The sequence below is a fragment of the Bos grunniens genome, chromosome 17, assembly GCF_055505025.1.
Source record: "Bos grunniens cultivar Pamir isolate PY7600 chromosome 17, Bosgru_T2T1.0, whole genome shotgun sequence".
Taxonomy (NCBI): Eukaryota; Metazoa; Chordata; class Mammalia; order Artiodactyla; family Bovidae; genus Bos; species Bos grunniens.
The window spans coordinates 7,789,189-7,807,356 of NC_141181.1; the positions used below are offsets into that span (position 1 = coordinate 7,789,189).

General features: G+C 42.3%; 1 protein-coding gene across 13 annotated transcripts in view; it reads right to left on the reverse strand.

Moving 5' to 3' along the window:
* Positions 1-18,168, reverse strand: part of DCLK2 (doublecortin like kinase 2) — a 188,843-nt gene that overhangs the window by 27,099 nt on the left and 143,576 nt on the right. For 7 of the 13 annotated variants that reach the window (XM_086346384.1, XM_086346390.1, XM_086346388.1 and 4 more), the window contains 3 exons: positions 10,462-10,537; positions 9,007-9,115; positions 6,798-6,855 (listed from right to left, as the gene is read on the reverse strand). In XM_086346384.1, the coding sequence (XP_086202510.1) occupies positions 6,798-6,855; positions 9,007-9,115; positions 10,462-10,537 (243 nt within the window). Of the gene's footprint in view, positions 1-5,501; positions 5,679-6,797; positions 6,856-9,006; positions 9,116-10,461; positions 10,538-18,168 lie in introns of those variants that run through there. The other 6 variants (XR_015144122.1, XM_086346391.1, XM_086346389.1 and 3 more) reach the window with 2 other exon arrangements.

The following is an 18,168-nucleotide window of genomic DNA, read 5'->3' on the forward strand; positions in this document are numbered from 1 at the left end:
AGCACACTACAGAAAGCGCCAGGCTTCACACATTGTGGGGATTCAGTAAATATTTAGAATGATTATCATTTAGAATATTAGGCATAGAAGAAGTCTTAAATTTATCAACATCATAGCCTTCTCAAAAGCCTCCATAAATCTGGCCCCAAGGTAGATCTTGCAAAAATCTCCTACTTGGTATGTAAATCAATGAAGTCAGAACACTCCCTCACACCATACACACACACACAAAAAAACTCAAAATGGTTTAAAGACTTAAATACAAAATAGGGCACCATAAAACTCCGAGGAGAGGACACAGGCAAAACATTCTGACTTCAGGTCAGTCTCCCAAAGCAACAGAAATAAAAGCAAAAATAAACTAATTAAACTTATAAGCTTTCATACAGCAAAGGAAACCATAAACAAAATAAAAAGACAACTTACAGACTGGGAGAAAATATTTGCAAACAAGGGCTTAATTTCCAAAATATATAAACAACTCATACAATTCAAAATAACAAACCACCAAATCAAAAAATGGGCAGAAGACCTAAAAAGACATTTCTCTGAAGAAAGCTTACAGATGGCCAATAGGTACACAAAATTAAGCTCAACACTGCTAACTGTCATAGAAATGTAAATCAAAACTACAATCAGATATCACTTCACACCAGTCAGAATGGCCATCATTAAAAAGTCTATAAATAAATAAATTCTGGAGAAGGGTGTAGAGAAAAGGGAACCTTCAGACACTGTTGGTGGGAATAAAAATTGGTGCTACCACTAAGGAGAACAGTATGGAGGTTCCTTAAAAAAACTAAAAGTAGAGTTACCATATTATCCTGCAATTCCACTCCCGGACATATGCCCGGAGAAAACTCTAATTCAAAAAGATACATGCACCCAGTGTTCACTGCAGCACTTTTTACGATAGTCAAGACATGCTGCTGCTGTTGCTGCTGCTAAGTCACTTCAGTCGTGTCCGACTCTGTGCGACCCCATAGACAGCAGCCCACCAGGCTCCCCTGTCCCTGGGTTCTCCAGGCAAGAACACTGGAGCGGGTTGCCATTTCCTTCTCCGATGCATGAAAGTGAAAATTGAAAGTGAAGTCGCTCAGTCATGTCCAACTCTTAGCAACCCCTGGACTGCAGCCCACCAGGCTCCTCCGTCCATGGGATTTTCCAGGCAAGAGTACTGGAGTGGGGTGCCATTGTCTTCTCCAGTCAAGACATGAAGGCAACCTAAATGTCCATCACCAGAAGGAAACCTGGTGCACATACACGATGGACTATTACTCAGCCGTAAAGAGAAGGAAATAATGCCATATGCGGCAATGCGGATGGACCTAGAGATATCACTAAGTGACCAGAGTCAGACAAAGACAAATGTGACACCATACGACATCAAACACTGGGGTGGGTTGTCATTTCCTCCTCCAGGGGATCTTCCTGACCCAGGGATCAAACCCGGGTCTCCTGCATGTGGGCAGATTCGTTACCACTGAGCCACCAGGGAAGGCCCAAGTCACTTGTATGTGAATCTAAAATGTGACACAAAAGAAATTATCTACGAAACAGAAACAGACTCACAGACACAGGAAACAAACTGGTTACGAAAAGGGAAAGCGGGTGGGGAAGGGATAAATTAGGAGTTTGGTATTAACAAACTAGTACACCCCTACTACGACCAGGTCCTACTGTAGAGCACAGGGAACTCTTTTCACCATTGTAACAACCTATAATTTAAAAATACATATGTGCAATTGAATCTTTTTGCTGTAAACCAGAAAGACAACATTATAAATGAACTCTACTTCAACTTAAGACAATCTCCTACTTGGAAGAACCCAATCTGCTTCCCATCTCCTGGGCCCCTGATCAGGCTGTGCTGACCGCCTCTAAGGCTCTTCTGTCATTCCTGCCCATTCAAGCCCCACGTGCGCGCGTGTGCATGCTCAGTCATTCAGTCACGTCGGACTCTTTGTGACTCCGTGGACTGCAGTCTGCCACTACCCCACTGCTCTAGTTCAGCTCCAATGCTTCTTGCTCTAAGGCAACACCACTGAGCATCTGCTTCTCTCTCATCTGCTTCCCTGCACTCCCAAAACACTCTTTACAGAATTGGTATTAATTTGTAGGTTAAATCACCTTGTTCCTAGCACAGAATCTCACACAAACATCAGATGTTAGATAAACAGTGAATTAATCTAATAACACTCATACACATTACAGAAAAAGCAAATAGAAAGTCGGAGGTTAAGAATTTTCCCCCAGGTTCTTATTACAGGAACAAAGGCAGAAATTGAACTTGGAGGAGGAACATGATGGACTAACCCAAAGATCCCATCACTGCTGTCTCTGTGTGACTTCTGGGAAGCTCTCTAATCTGTATTTCTGTTTCTTTATCTGGAAAACCAATACATCTGTTTTGCAAGTCATTAAAGGTAATGTGCAAAATTCCTAAATGTCCAAGCCTTGGTAGATAATACACTTTGATAAATGAATAGATAATACATTTTGGATAGACATTACATTTTGATAAATGGCAGATATCGTTTTCAGCATTATTACTTTTCTGTGTACATCTCACAAAGCAGAGGTAATGAACAATGCCCCCAGGAGAGTGTCTTAATACCTGCCCTAAGATTTTGTTTTAAAAAAAAATTCTCTATACCATTTTTTCCGAAGAATAAAATTCAGTGGAAAAATCTACTTATTGAAAACAAGTATGAGATGAACAGATACAAACTACTACCCATAAAACAGACATGCAACAAGGATTTACTGTACATCCTATAATGACCCATAATGAGATACTGATATAATCTGAAAAGAAATAACTGAATCACTTTGCTGTACACCTGAAAGCAGCACAATATTGTAATCAACTATACATTTTTTTTTTAAGTTTTGAAATTATAATTTTATACAATGTGGAAATAATTGCTCAAGTAAGCAAAATAGAAGGATGAAAACTAACTATATGAGCATGAATTATAAAAATACAATGACATTCAATAACGAGGAAAAACAATACCTCAATTTTTTTTTTCTTCACCCAAATGTTTGAAGTGACCTATTCATTTGTCTTAACAGTTGGTGTATCAGACTGTATTTTTTTTGCATGAAGATCCTTTTTACTACTACTGACACTAGAGATCTCTTCAAGAAAATTAGAGATACCAAGGGAACACCTCATGCAAAGACGGGCTCGATAAACAACAGAAATGGTATGGACCTAAGAGAAGCAGAAGTTATCAAGAAGAGGTGGCAAGAATACACAGAAGAACTGTACAAAAAAGATCTTCATGACCAACATAATCACGATGGTGTGATCACTCACCTAGAGCCAGACATCCTGGAATGTGAACTCAAGTGGGCCTTAGGAAGCATCACTACAAACAAAGCTAGTGGAGGTGATGGAATTCCAGTTGAGCTATTTCAAATCCTGAAAGATGATGCTGTGAAAGTGTTGCACTCAATATGCCAGCAAATTTGGAAAACTCAGCAGTGGCCACAGGACTGGAAAAGGTCAGTTTTCATTCCAATCCCAAAGAAAGGCAATGCCAAAGAATGCTCAAACTACCGCACAATTGCACTCATCTCACACACTAGTAAATTAATGCTCAAAATTCTCCAAGCCAGGCTTCAGCAATATGTGAACCGTGAACTTCCAGATGTTCAAGCTGGTTTTAGAAAAGGCAGAGGAACCAGAGACCAAATTGCCAACATCCCCTGGATCATCGAAAAAGCAAGAGAGTTCCAGAAAAACATCTATTTCTGCTTTATTGACTATGCCAAAGCCTTGACTGTGTGGATCACAACAAACTGTGGAAAATTCTTAAAGAGATGGGAATACCAGACCACCTGATCTGCCTCTTGAGAAATCTGTATGCAGGTCAGGAAGAAACAGTTAGAACTGGACATGGAACAACAGACTGGTTCCAAATAGGAAAAAGAGTACTTCACGGCTGTATATTGTCACCCTGCTTATTTAACTTATATGCGGAGTACATCATGAGAAACGCTGGACTGGAAGAAACACAAGCTGGAATCAAGATTGCCGGGAGAAATATCAATCACCTCAGATATGCAGATGACACCACCCTTATGGCAGAAAGTGAAGAGGAACTCAAAAGCCTCTTGATGAAAGTGAAAGTGGAGAGTGAAAAAGTTGGCTTAAAGCTCAACATTCAGAAAACTAAGATCATGGCATCTAGTCCCATCACTTCATGGGAAATAGACGGGGAAACAGTGGAAACAGTGTCAGACTTTATTTTGGGGGGCTCCAAAATCACTGCAGATGGTGACTACAGCCATGAAATTAAAAGACGCTTACTCCTTGGAAGGAAAGTTATGACCAACCTAGACAGTATATTAAAAAGCAGAGACATTACTTTGCCAACAAAAGTCCGTCTAGTCAAGGCTATGGTTTTTCCAGTGGTCATGTATGGATGTGAGAGTTGGACTGTGAAGGAGGCTAAGCACCAAAGAATTATGCTTTTGAACTGTGGTGTTGGAGAAGACTCTTGAGAGTCCCTTGGACTGCAAGGAGATCCAACCAGTCCATTCTGAAGGAGATCAGCCCTGGGATTTCTTTGGAAGAAATGATGCTAAAGCTGAAACTCCAGTACTTTGGCCACCTCATGTGAAGAGTTGACTCATTGGCAAAGACTCTGATGCTGGGAGGGATTGGGGGCAGGAGGAGAAGGGGACGACAGAGGATGAGATGGCTGGATGACATCGCTGACTTGATGGGCGTGAATCTGAGTGAAGTTCGGGAGTTGGTGATGGACAGGGAGGCCTGGCGTGCTGCGATTCATGGGGTCGCAAAGAGTTGGACATGACTTAGTGACTGAACTGAACTGAGAAAGCTGCTTAAATTTTAATCAGGTAAACAGTATTCTTTCCATCATAATTATTTTTAAACTTTTAATGAAGAAATACTTTAATTCAATTGTTTAGAACCTGGCTCCCCAAATTATGACACATTCTGCTTAAATCACACAGTATCAAATACTAAGAGTAACACCCACTTCCATATGGAGAAAAGTCTCAGCAGTTGAAAATATAATCAGATTGTCGGCACGATAGGTAAAAACACACAGAATTATTTAAAGAAAATTAAATTTAGAAAAACCTTATTCAAAGAAAAGAGAGCATTTTGCACAGACTCTGCTACATTAGCTGTCACAGTGTAGTAAAAAGAAAAAAAAGTGTATGACAAATGTGCCTATTGGATTTACATTCTGGGGCTCTGAGAAATTTTACCGAAATTATTTTAGGTTTTCTGTTAAAAATCCACAATTTTGTAAATGTCTGATGAAGAATAGTTTTACGAGTTCCATAAATATAAGACCACTACTGTCACATCAAGTCCTCCTAGTAATAAGTTCTGAATCCCTCTGGCCTATTAATAATATTAACAGCTAACATGTGTTAAACTTTTGCTATATACCGGTACTTTTCTACAAATCTTACATGCCTTAATTGATTCACAATAACTTATATCTTAAATATTATTAATAACTGCATTTTATTAGTTATTAGGAAGAAACAGAGGCACAGAGGGGCTAATTTTCCAAGGTCACACAGCAAGAAGACACATGATTAAACTTAATACAATCTGTCTAGAGTAGTGTTCTTCAGCAGCAACGTGATCCACATATGTAAATCTAAATTTTCTAGTAGCCATGCTAAAAAAATATAAAAAGCAAGTAAAATTTATGACTTATTTAACCCCAAATATTCAAGATACTACTATTTCAACATGTGATCAAATACAAAAGACATTAAGTATCTTACATTCTTCTTTGAGGATTAAGTCTTCACAATCTGTTCTGTGCTTACACTTAGCAGACATTTCAGTTCAGACTAGCCACATTTCCAGTGCCAGGAGCTCCGAGCGGGCCGTGAGTACCAGAGCCTGCTCTCTCACCTGCTAGCTAGCTACCAGAAAGGAACCTAAGAAGGTCTTTGTCATCATTACTAGAGAATATTTATCTTTTCAAACATAGTTAAAATACCAGTAATCTAGCAGCATCCCATCTTTTTTTTTTCCCCAACTGGATCTTGAGAGGGGGACAGATAAAAAAGTTCATCCACTTGGAGAGACAATCCACGTGTCTGCACATCCTGCATCAGCTCTGGTTATTACTATCTTTCCAAGGATGTCTGTACAGCAAACATGCTTGGAACACAAAGATGGTGTCTGCCCTGGCCGGGAGGCCACATCTGCTTCCTGACCACGGTAACATGTCCTCCTCTGAGGCAGAGCTTAGCGAGGATACTGGTGGCTCCATCCTAAGACTGGGGGGTTCCTAAGCTTTGGGATCCTCCACTGTGACACAAACCTGCTATGGGCCTTGGGAGTTAAGAGGAACCAATGCCAGCACGGAGCTCACTCTACCTGCTATGCCGTAAGTGCTTTCTTGTCTCTGATCCAGGAATGTTGTGTCTTCTGCCACATCTATCAAGCTAGAAGGCTAATTTGTTAGTCTGAAAGTAGGGTCAAGTCTCAGACCCCTCACTGTTCTTGACACAATTTTGTGTTACTAGGTTCTGAAATAGCCATCTCCCAGAGAAGAGAACTTACATTTTTTGATGGTTAGGACAAAGATTAAATCAAGTTACTGTTTTAGGATTAAGGTTTCAGAAAAATGGCAGGAAAAAAAAGCTTGATATGGTTTCCCCGAGTACTACCAGCAGTTAATTCCTGTTTTTAGCTTATCAAATTGCCACTTAAATTCCTTCACCACAGTAAACAGCTGTAAGTGTTTCCAGTTTCTTTCACAAAATAGTTACATATACTGTACCTTTCCACAACATTTGGCTTTGTCTATAATCTTCAGGGCAAACTCCTTTCCGGTTGACCTATGAATAAACAGAGGAAGGCCATTTAAAGACATACATCAAAGACACCATCCTTCCTGATTTCCTCTACAGCAGACTCTGGGAAGAAAGACTGGCTTCCTCCTCTATACCCCAGAGAGGATGCTGAGTGACTGGGGTCTGGGAGAAAAATACCCCCAAAAAGATTTTTTAAAAACCCACAAAGCCACACTATCAATCTCCTTTTATAAATATCAATCATTACAATATTACTAAGTAACTCACATATTTAAAATAGTTAAATTCTGTTGCATCAGAGCTGGACGAAAGATATTTTTCCACACTTAAATCTCAAAAATAGTTCTCTTAGGAGACAGAATAAAATTTAGAAAAATGAATCAAAGTAACAGAAAATTTTCTTTTATCAACATCTTTACATGAATCTATTAGTCCATCAGGCCATAATTCAAAGCTGAAAAGTCCTTAGACTTTCACTATCCATTTCTCAGTCAAAACTCCAGTGACGATCTGGTGCCATTCCACCCCCACCTCTAAACACCCCAGGCTGGTACTGGAGACATCATTTCCTTGGACACAAGAATCTGGGTGATGTTATTTAACCTTTAATCACCTTTAACGTCATTTAAGCTGAACATGCCAAAAATACATCTTTCAGAATTCAAGAGAACAGTTCAAGAAAAAACACTGGTATTCTTGGAATGCATTAGTTCTCCCAATACAAGCTACATTTGGTAGGGGGCCATAGTACACACTGATGACCTACCTTGGAAGAATAACTTTTATCTAAATTAGTATATGGTATATACAGCAGTAAAGAACCCATCTTCCAATGCAGGAGACTTAAGAGATGTGGGTTCAATGCCTAGGTGGCAACCCGCTCCAGTATCCCTGCTTGGAGAATCCAGGGACAGAGGAGCCTGGCGGGCTACAGTCCACAGGGCTGCAAAGAATTGGACACGACTGAAGCAACTCAGCACGCATGTATGCATGTATATATAGTGTGTTAGTCACTCGGTCGTGTTCACACATATGCGTACAGAGTATAAACCTGCTTTCTACTTTAAGAGATGAATCAGGTCTCATCCATGAGCCAGACAGAAATGGGAAAGAATACGATTCATTAAAAAAAAATAAAATCTACTACAGCACACCTGTGGCAGGCTTTGTTCTCATGCTATAGTTGTATTAATTCATTTAATCCCTGCAGTGAAAGTGAAGTCGCTCAGTCATGTCCGACTCTTTGCGACCCCATGGACTGTAGCTTATCAGGCTCCTCTGACCATGGGATTTTCCAGGCATTAGTCCTGGAGTGGGCTGCCATTTCCTTCTCCAGGGGATCTTCCCAACCCAGGGATCAAACCCGGGTCTCCTGCATTGTAGACAGACGCTTTACCGTCTGAGCCACCCCCTCATTTAATATTTAATTTCATATTATCAGTGGTTCAGAATATATGAGTTCTGACTTTATTCAAGATCAGAAACAGCCAACTTTTGCACATATTAAAATAATATTTCTGCTTTTCCAGCCTTATTTTAAGGTCTTGATTTCTCAAATGGTAAACAATATTAAAACTGGAAAAGATTCAGATTAGAGTCTTTGCACTTACAGGCTGTTTTTCTAGCTGTTCTAAGTGGTAATTTTTGTTGTACGGGGTGGGCAGGAGGTGAGTTTTCCAGAAAGTTCTGGTAACTGCAGTTTTTCTGTTTTGCTACATCTTTGGTGGAGGTTTACTGTTCATTATATGATATAGAAAGCAGCTCCTTGTCTTCCAAGCTCCTTTACTTAGCTCTGGTACACAGACTGTTGCCCAAGCAACAGGCATCTAAAATATGACTTGTAAAGGCTCATTAGAAATCCTAGGCAATATTTGGTTTATGTTATGGGGAAGGGCTCAGACAGTAAAAAATCTGCCTGCAATGAGGGAGATGCGGGTTTGATTACTGGGTCAGGAAGATCCCCTAGAGAAGGGCATGGCAACCCACTCCAGTATTCTTGCCTGGAGATCCCAGGGACAGAGGAGCCTGGAGGGCTACAGTCAAGCTGCCTGTGAGCACGCAAAACCACTCATCCCTAGGGTGGAGTCTCTGAGAAGGCCTTCTGTTCATTCGGGTAAGAATAAGTTCCAAAGCAGAAATGTACGCATCAGTGAACAAGCGATTATCTTCCCTCACCTGTCCATGCACTCTTTGACGACTGCAAAATTGCCGTCTCCAATAACTTTCCCAATTTTGTATTTCTCAAGAAGAGTCGACGACTCAGAGCACCTGTGTCCATCCACACCTGCAAAAAAGGATAAACGCACATATTAATGAACACGTCACATTTCACCTTGATGTTTACATATTTGTAAAATAACAAATCTAAATGCACTTCTATATCTATAGTAAAACTAAAAATCCTCTGAGCATATTTTCTTAATAAAACACCAAAATCACCAATTTCCTTTTAACCTTGTTGGCTGGAATCAGAAACCAACTAAATCAAGAAGACTCTTGAGAGTCCCTTGGACTGCAAGGAGATCCAACCAGTCCATCCTAAAGGAAATCAGTCCTGAATATTCTCATTGGAAGGACTGATGCTGAACCTGAAACTCCAATACTTTGGCCACCTGATGAAAAGATCTGACTCATCGGAAAAGACCCTGATGCTAGGAATGACTGAAGGCAGGAGGAGAAGGGGACGACAGAGGATGAGATGGTTGGATGGCAACACCCACTCAACGGATATGAGTTTGAGCAAACTTCAGGAGTTCATGATGGACAGGGAAGCCTGGCATACTGCAGTCCATGGGGTCGCAAAGAGTCAGACACGACTGAGTGACTCAACTGAACAAATTCCTGAAACATCAGCTGAAAATAAGTGGTCAACTTTGGGTAATAGGGAAGTCTAACTAAAACTGTAAATTTTTTGTCAATTCTGGGGAAAGGGGAAGTGGGTGATGGTGGGGATTTAATCTTAGACATTTTTTTTCTCAAGATTTTCTAGTAAAGAAAATTCTGGCCAGTCATGAATTAAGTTAAGTTAATGCCAATTTCTGGCTCCAAGTTATCTCAAAAAGAAGGTGGGGGGAGGGGCAGGAAGAGGAAGTGGTTAAGACTGACCACTTTTTACAATGCATCCCCAAGTGGACTGTACACAGCAGACATCAAAGAAAAAAGCCTACTCACATTATCTAAGAAAAACGAAAATCTACATTTAGGAATTGTAGGCAGATTCAGTTCAGTTCAGTCACTCAGTCGTGTCCAACTATTTGCAACCCCATGAACCGCAGCATGCCAGGCCTCCCTGTCCATCACCAACTCCCGGAGTTCACCCAAACTCATGTCCATCGAGTCGATGATGCCATCCAGCCATCTCATCCTCTGTTGTCCCCTTCTCCTCCTGCCCTCAATCTTTCCCAGCAGATTTCCACTAAGGAAAAATAATGGAAACCCAGAACTAAAATTTGAAATTGGGATTGCTTAATTAACACAGATGTGACCCCTGACAACTAAGGCTGAGAAGGTTAACTGGGGTCATGATCTCTTGGCCGTTTAGAGAGACCACCACACAGCACACGTGGGTGTGGGGTCCACCAAGCTCACGTGGATGGCTTCCTCTACAAAAAAGCAAACATGGAGAACTACCTTCAGGACTCATGCAACGATCAATTTCAGGCCCTCCGTTGACATTGGAAGAAGATCGGCCATGTGCAGAAACCTGCTGCAAAAGGACAGTGCTCGTTATTTATTCAGCCTATCGACTCTGTGGGTAAGTTTCTGCATAGAATCATATAGAAATAGAGGTAGCATCCCCTTGCTTCTCATCTCACCCTTCTTCCTATACACAGTCCCACTGATACAATCCCTTAGACATAGGACTTTCAATTGGTATCATGAAAACTGACACCGTGCTCCTCTTCGATACTGTGTTACTTTTGATCTCAATGACCTAAAGAAAAGGAGACTTTCATGGCATCATCGATGAACAAGGTAGTCACCCACAGCACAACACCCTCCAGAGGGTTCAATACCCAGACAGCAGCCCTGGCCCAACCAACTCCTTTACCATCCTAAGACAGTAGGAATTCCTCTGCAGCATCATCAGGATTTTTTTTTTAACTAGGAAACAGGGAAATAAAAGATAAAACTAAATGATAGGTTCCCACCTAACAAAAAGCTGAAGTCCCGGTCTAACACAAATATCTCTAAATTTTTTGGTAAATTGAAAAGGCAGAAGAACCAGAGATTAAATTGCCAACACCCACTGGATCATCAAAAAAGCAAGAGAGTTCCAGAAAAACATCTACATTTGCTTTATTGACTATGCCAAAGCCTTTGACTGTGTGGATCACAACAAACTGAGGAAAATTCTTTAAGAGATGGGAATATCAGACCCCTTGACCTGTCTGCCTCCTGAGACATCTGTATGCAGGTCAAGAAGCAACAGAACTGGAAACAGAACAACAGACTCGTTCCAAATTGGGAAAGGAGTATGTCAGGGCTGTATATTGTCATCCTGCTTCTTTAACTTATATGCAGAGTACATCATGAGAAATGCTGGACTGGATGAAGCACAAGCTGGAATCAAGACTGCCGGGAGAAATATCAATAACCTCAGATATGCAGATGACACCACCTTTATGGCAGAAAGTAAAGAAGAACTAAAGAGCCTCTTAATGAAAGTGAAAGAAGAGAGTGAAAAAGTTGGCTTAAAGCTCAACATTCAGAAAATTAAGATCAGGGCATCTGGTCCCATCACTTCATGGGAAATAGACGGGGAAACAGTGGAAACAGTGACAGACTTTATTTTGGGGGGCTCCAAAATCACTGCAGATGGTGACTGCAGCCATGAAATTAAAAGATGCTTACTCCCTGGAAGGAAAGTTATGACCAACCTAGACAGCATATTAAAAAGCAGAGACATTACTTTGCCAACAAAGGCTATGGTTTTTCCAGTGGTCATGTATGGATGTAAGAGTTGGACTATAATGAAAGCTGAGTGCAGATGAATTGATGCTTTTGAATTGTGGTGTTGGAGAAGACTCTTGAGAGTCCCTTCGATTGCAGGGAGATCAATCCCAAATATTCACTGGAAGGACATATGCTGAAGCTGAAACTCCAATCCTTTGGCCACTTGATGTGAAGAGCTGACTTATTTGAAAAGACCCTGATGCTGGGAAAGATTGAAGGCAGGAGGAGAAGGAGACGACAGAGGATGAGATGGTTGCATGGCATCATTGACTCAATGGACATGAGTTTGAGTAAGCTCAGGGAGCTCGTGATGGACAAGGAAGCCTGGCATGCTGCAGTCCATGAGGTCGCAAAGAGTCAGACAGGACTGAGTGACTGAACTGAACTGAAACTGAAAAGGGTTTCCCAGATGCTCAGTAGGTAAAGATTACATCTGCAATGCAAGAAATGCTGGCAGACAAGGGCAGGGGAAATCCCCTGGAGTCGGAAATGACAACCCATTCCAGTATTGTTGCCTGAAGAATCTCATGAAGAGGAGCCTGACAGTCTACAGTCTATGGGGTCACAAGACTCAGACAAAACTGAAGCAACTGAGCACACGTAGGTAAACTGGCTCTGCCTATGACACACACGCTTGTCATTGTTGTTGTTCAGTCGCTCAGTCATGTCCAACTCTTTGCAACCTCATGAACTGCAGCATGCCAGGCTTCCCTTTCCTTCACCATCTCCTGGAGCTTGCTCAAACTCATGTCCATCGAGTAGGTGATGCCATTCAACCATCTCATCCTCTGTCGTCCCCTTCTTTTCCTGCCTTCAATCTTCCCCAGCATCAGGGGATGCTTTTCTAATGCATCGGCTCTTTGCATCAGGCGGCCAAAGTATTGGAACCTCAGCTTCAACATCAGTTCTTCTAATGAATATTCAGGACTGATTTCCTTTTCCTTTAAAATTGACTGGTTTGATCTCCTTGCAGACCAAGAGACTCTCAAGAGTCTTCTCCAACACCACAGTTCAAATGCATCAAATGATAAAATATGCATCATTATTTACTATTATTTTATTTTATGTATTATTTATTATTCTGTAGGCTTATGGAATTTTTTTTTCATAATTTCCAAGGGCTATTACACCTCCCAACTCAATCTTTTCTCTTTCTTAAGTTTCTTTCTTTTCTTAAAAAAAAAAAATAGTATTCCTTTTAGGAGTTTACATGGTCAAAGGTCTTACCAAACACTAAGAAGTAATTCCGGTATTTTTTGCTGCTGATAGTTTACACTGATAGTTTACACTGATAGAAGGCTTGTGCCTTCTTCACCCCTGCATTCCCTGTATGCACCACAGGGCTGGGGGAACACACCGCTCAATTCACACTTGCTAAACAAAAACACAGCCAGCACAGGTCCAGGGCAGGGACCCACCCACCCACGGCCCGCGATCTGGAGACCTGAAATCCACTTGGGTAAAGTGGGAAACCTCACAGAGTCTGAGTTTCGTTCAATCCAGGAAAACCCAATACTTATAACATTCCTTCAAACAGGATCATCCAGAAGTTCTTTGGAGATAAAATACAAGCCTCAGCAATGACAGGCATATAAAAACTGAGCTATTTCCTCAGATTTCACATAAGCATACCTGTGTGGATGGTAAAACCAGGAGTGGTGTGTCTTGTTAGGAAACCCAAGGCCACTGAAAACCAGTGCTGAGATGCACCAAATTAGCACTGCCCCGAGGAATAAGCACGCCTCTCCTAAGTGCGTGTCCTGCACTCTGACAGGTGAGTGGTCCTGCAGAAACGTGGGGCTGTGTGTGTGTCCCTTTCTGGCCACCTTCACCTGACGAGAACTGCAGGTGGCTGAACAGCTGGCTCCTCAGAACTCACTCACTCTTTCCTCATAACACATGTCATTGACGGACAAAGTTTTTCAAAATTTAGCCTTTTTGCTTGTTTCCTGTTTTTTTTCCCCTGCTAAAACTGAAGGCAATTCCAAATTCAGCAGGAATTCCTGCTAGAATGTTTAAAAGTTAGAATTTAAAAACCAAGCCCCAGAAGGCAGCATGAAGGGAAGCTGGAAGGAAAACCACCACATTCCCTGCAGCATTCATGGATACGGCAGCCACTCCAGTCCGGTGGTCCTCAGCTTCTGACAACGCCACCAGAGGCCACCTCAGTCACTGCCAGTCTCCCCCCGCCACGATTACTGCCAGAGCAGCTCTACCAGAGGAGACTTCTCATTCCGACCCTAGGATCCCAGAACCTCACTGGGTCTTCGGAACCAACAGAACAACCCTCAGGTCTTCAGCCCACCTGACAATGCGGGAGACATAAGAAACTTGGGTTTGATCCCTGGGTTGGGAATATCCCCTGGAGGAGGGCATGGGAACCCACTCCAGTATTCTTGCCTGGAGAATCCCACGGACAGAGGAGCCTGGTGGGCGACAGTCCATGGGGTCGCAAAGAGTGAGACATGACGGAGTGACTAAGTAACAACAGGAGCAATATAAATCATTTAGCACAGTCAACGACGTGTAGCACTAACTCAACATTAGTTATCAGTATTTTTCCTCTAAACGCCTAACATAGGGCCTTGAAATGAGTGTATGAGAAAGGCTTTTGAATTGTTGAGTGTACAATGGCTACAAGAGATGTTTCTATATAATTCACTCCAAGTCACTTCTCTCTTCTAATCCAACACTTGCTAGATTGAAAACTGTCACTCAAGGAAATAAGAAATCCAAATTAAATTCATATCAACTGCATCCTTAATGAACAGTATGACAATGCAAAAAAGATATGACACTGAAAGATGAACTCCTCAGGTTGGTAGGTGCCCAGTATGCTTCTGGAGAAGAGCAGAGAAAAGCTCCAAGAAGGATGAAGAGGCTGAGCCAAAGCAGAAACAACGCCTGCTTGTGGGTGTGTCTGGTGGTGAAAGTGAAGTCCAATGCTGTAAAGAACAATATTGCATTGGAACCTGGAATGTCGTCCATGGTAAACGGGAAGTGGTCAGACAGGAGATGGCAAGAGTGAACAACAACATTTCAGAAATCAGTGAACTAAAGTGGACCGGAACAGGCAAATTTAATTCAGAGGACCATTACATCTTCTACTGTGGGCAAGAATCCCTTAGAAGAAATGGAGTGGCCCTCATAGTCAACAAAAAAGAGTCTGAAATGCAGTACTTGAGTGCAATCTCAAAACGACAGAATGGTCTCTGTTTGTTTCCAAGGCAAATCATTCAGTATCACAGTAATCCAAGTCTAAGCCCAACCACTAATGTCAAAGAAGGTGAAGCTGAATGGTTCTATGATGACCTATAAGACCTTCTAGAACTAACATCAAAAAAAAAAAGATGTTCTTTTCATCACAGGGGACTGGAATGTAAAAGTAGGAAGTCTAGAGATACCTAGAGTAACAGGCAAGTTTGGCCTTGGAGTACAAAATGAAGCAGGGCAAAGGCCAACAAAGTTTTGCTAAGAGAACGCACTGGTCATAGCAAACACCTCTTCCAACAACACAAGAGAAGACTCTACAATGGACATCACCAGATCGTCAATACTGAAATCAGATTGATTATATTCTTTGCATCTGAAGATGCAGAAGTTCTATACAGTCAGCAAAAACAAGACTGGGAGCTGACTATGGCTCAGATCAAGAACTCCTTATTGCAAAATTCAGACATAAATTGAAAAAAGTAGGAAAAACCACTAGATCATTCAGGTATGACCTAAATCAAATCCTTAACTATTATACAGCGGAAATGAATAAATTCAAGGGATTAGATCTGATAAAGTGCCTGAAGAACTATGGACAGAGGTTTGTAACACTGTACAGGAGGCAGTGATCAAGACCATCCCCAAGAAAAAGAAATGCAAAAAAGCAAAATGGTTGTCTGAGGAGACCTTGCAAATAGCTGAGAAAAGAAGAGAAGTGAAATGCAAAGGAGAAAAGGAAAGATATACCCACCTGAATGCAGAGTTCCAAAGAACAGCAAGGAGAGATAAGAAAGCCTTCCTATGTGATCAATGCAAAGAAATAGAGGAAAACAATAGAATGGGAAAAACTAGAGATCTCTCCAAGAAAATTAGAGATACTAAGGGAACATTTCATGCAAAGATAGGCACAATAAAGGACAGAAACAGTATGGACCTAACAGAAGCAGAAGATATCAAGAAGAGGTGGCAAGAATACACAGAAGAACTATACAAAGAAGACCTTAATGACCCAGATAACCATGATGGTGTGATCACTCACCTAGAGCCAGGCCACCCTGAATATTCACGGAAGGACTGACGCCGAAGCTAAAGATCCAATACTTTTGCCACCTGATGCCAAGAACTGGCTCATTGGAAAAGACCCTGATGCTGGGAAAGACTGAAGGCAGGAGGAGAGACTGAAGACAGAGGACGAGATGGTTGGATGGCATCACCGACTCAACGGACATGAGTCTGAGCAAGCTCCAGGAGATGGTGAAGGATGGGGAAACCTGGCGTGCTGCAGTCCAAGAGACAGCAAAGAGTTGGACATGACTGAGCAACCGAACAACAGGTTCTTAGTAGAATAAAGGTAAGAAGAACGTCATTTGGGGGGAAGTTTCATATCTCAAAAGGTAAACAGAAAGATGCTTTTTGATCCCAGCTCACCTCTAGGTTACAGGGACGGGGGTGTGGACTGTCGATGCCCGGGGGAGCAGCAGTGAACAGTGGCCTGGCTGACCTGCCTGTCTATACTTCACAACCCAGGACGGGGCCGCCCCACACCCTCGGGGCACAGCAGGCTGGGTCTGGCCTTGGGCACTGGGCAGGAAGCACCTCCCTTCCTAGCACTCAGAGCCTGGGGAGTGTGCGGGGTGCAGACCCCACCTCCGCCGCTGCCTGCCTTTGCCCTGCTCTCCTCTAGGCCTGCCTGCTTAGCTCTCCTGGAAGTGGTGACGCTCTTCTCACAGGTCTCTTCCCTGAGCTATGTGAGTAAGGTAGTTCATCACAAACTGATGTGCTCTGTGTGACTCAAGGGCTCTCTAAGAGAGAAGTCCGAGAAAGAGGCAAAAAATGCAGGCATCTTTACCTCCTCGTACATGTTCACACGGACGGATGACTCGCTGGAGTACTGACTGAATTCCCGTCAACCTCAGTCACATTCTCAGTGTTTCTTTTGATTAAATTCTCATTCACACCGATCCTGATTCCCAGCGCTTACAAACTTGGTTGGTGTTGGGATTCAGAGGTGGCAAGGGGCAGAAAAGATACCCGGATACAGAGCCGGGGGTGGAAGCTGACAGCGTAGCGACCAAAACAAGAACTAGGCTGACGCGGGCCTGAGAGGCGGCTCGGGGACAGCGTGAGGCCGCAGGGCAACGCAAAGGGCTGTTTCCACGTGTACCTGACAAAGGTCTCACTAAACCGCCAGGAAATGCACTCTCTCAGCAAAGGCTGATGGCAGGAAGAGCACTGTTCTAAACTCTACAACAGAATGATACATTTTTTCAAAGTGCTAAACCTCCAGCATTTAAAAAATAAGAGAGCTAACAGAAGTGACATATCTGATTACCTGTCCAAACATGTTCCTTTACTTGGGAAAAAAAAAAAAAGCTTTCATGAGGAAAATGAAAATGCATACAAAAAATGAGGGAATCATTACATTATAACACAGCTCAACAGACAGAACATGATTAGATGCAGGGACAGTTTTCGTTCCCTCCATCAGCAACAACCAGTGCCGGATTTTTAATGGATGCAAAGATTAGGGCTACGGTCTTTAGAGCCTGGAAGTTTACAGTCTAATGAAGAGGCATATGTGTACATGCAAAACCCTTCCTGGAAACCTCACTGTTCCAGAATGCGGCTCTTTCTGATGGTTTGTAACCCGTGCGCGGGAGCTGTTTCGCTACATCACGAGTCTGCATTTGGCACACCTAAATCACACCTCTACCCTCTAAGTTTGACCTCCCAGCCTGGTGCTCAAGAAGCCAAGAAAAGCTGGGTATTCACCAAGATCTCTGGACAGATCCCTGGCAAACATGAAGTGCCCATTGTTACATATAAGGCACTCCTGGTGCCCCGAGAGACATGCAGACAAAGAGGAAGGAAAACAGAAGGGCAAAAGCAAGGACTACAAAATCCCCTCCGTTTACCAGGCAGAATGTATGGACTTTCCAGTCCCTGGCAAGAGAACTATTCTCTTATTGAAGCAAGGAGAGAATAAAATACAGCATTCCTGATTAAACCTGTCCTGTTTCTATTGTCCAACTAAATGTTTTTATTAAAATCTCTTAAAATGCTAATGTGTTTCATGCTTCCATCAGCAGCCAGGATGCTGAGACAGCATGAAGACGCTGCCTGGGTGCTGCGTGTGAACGAGACGCTCTTCAGTAAAGTGTGAACGGA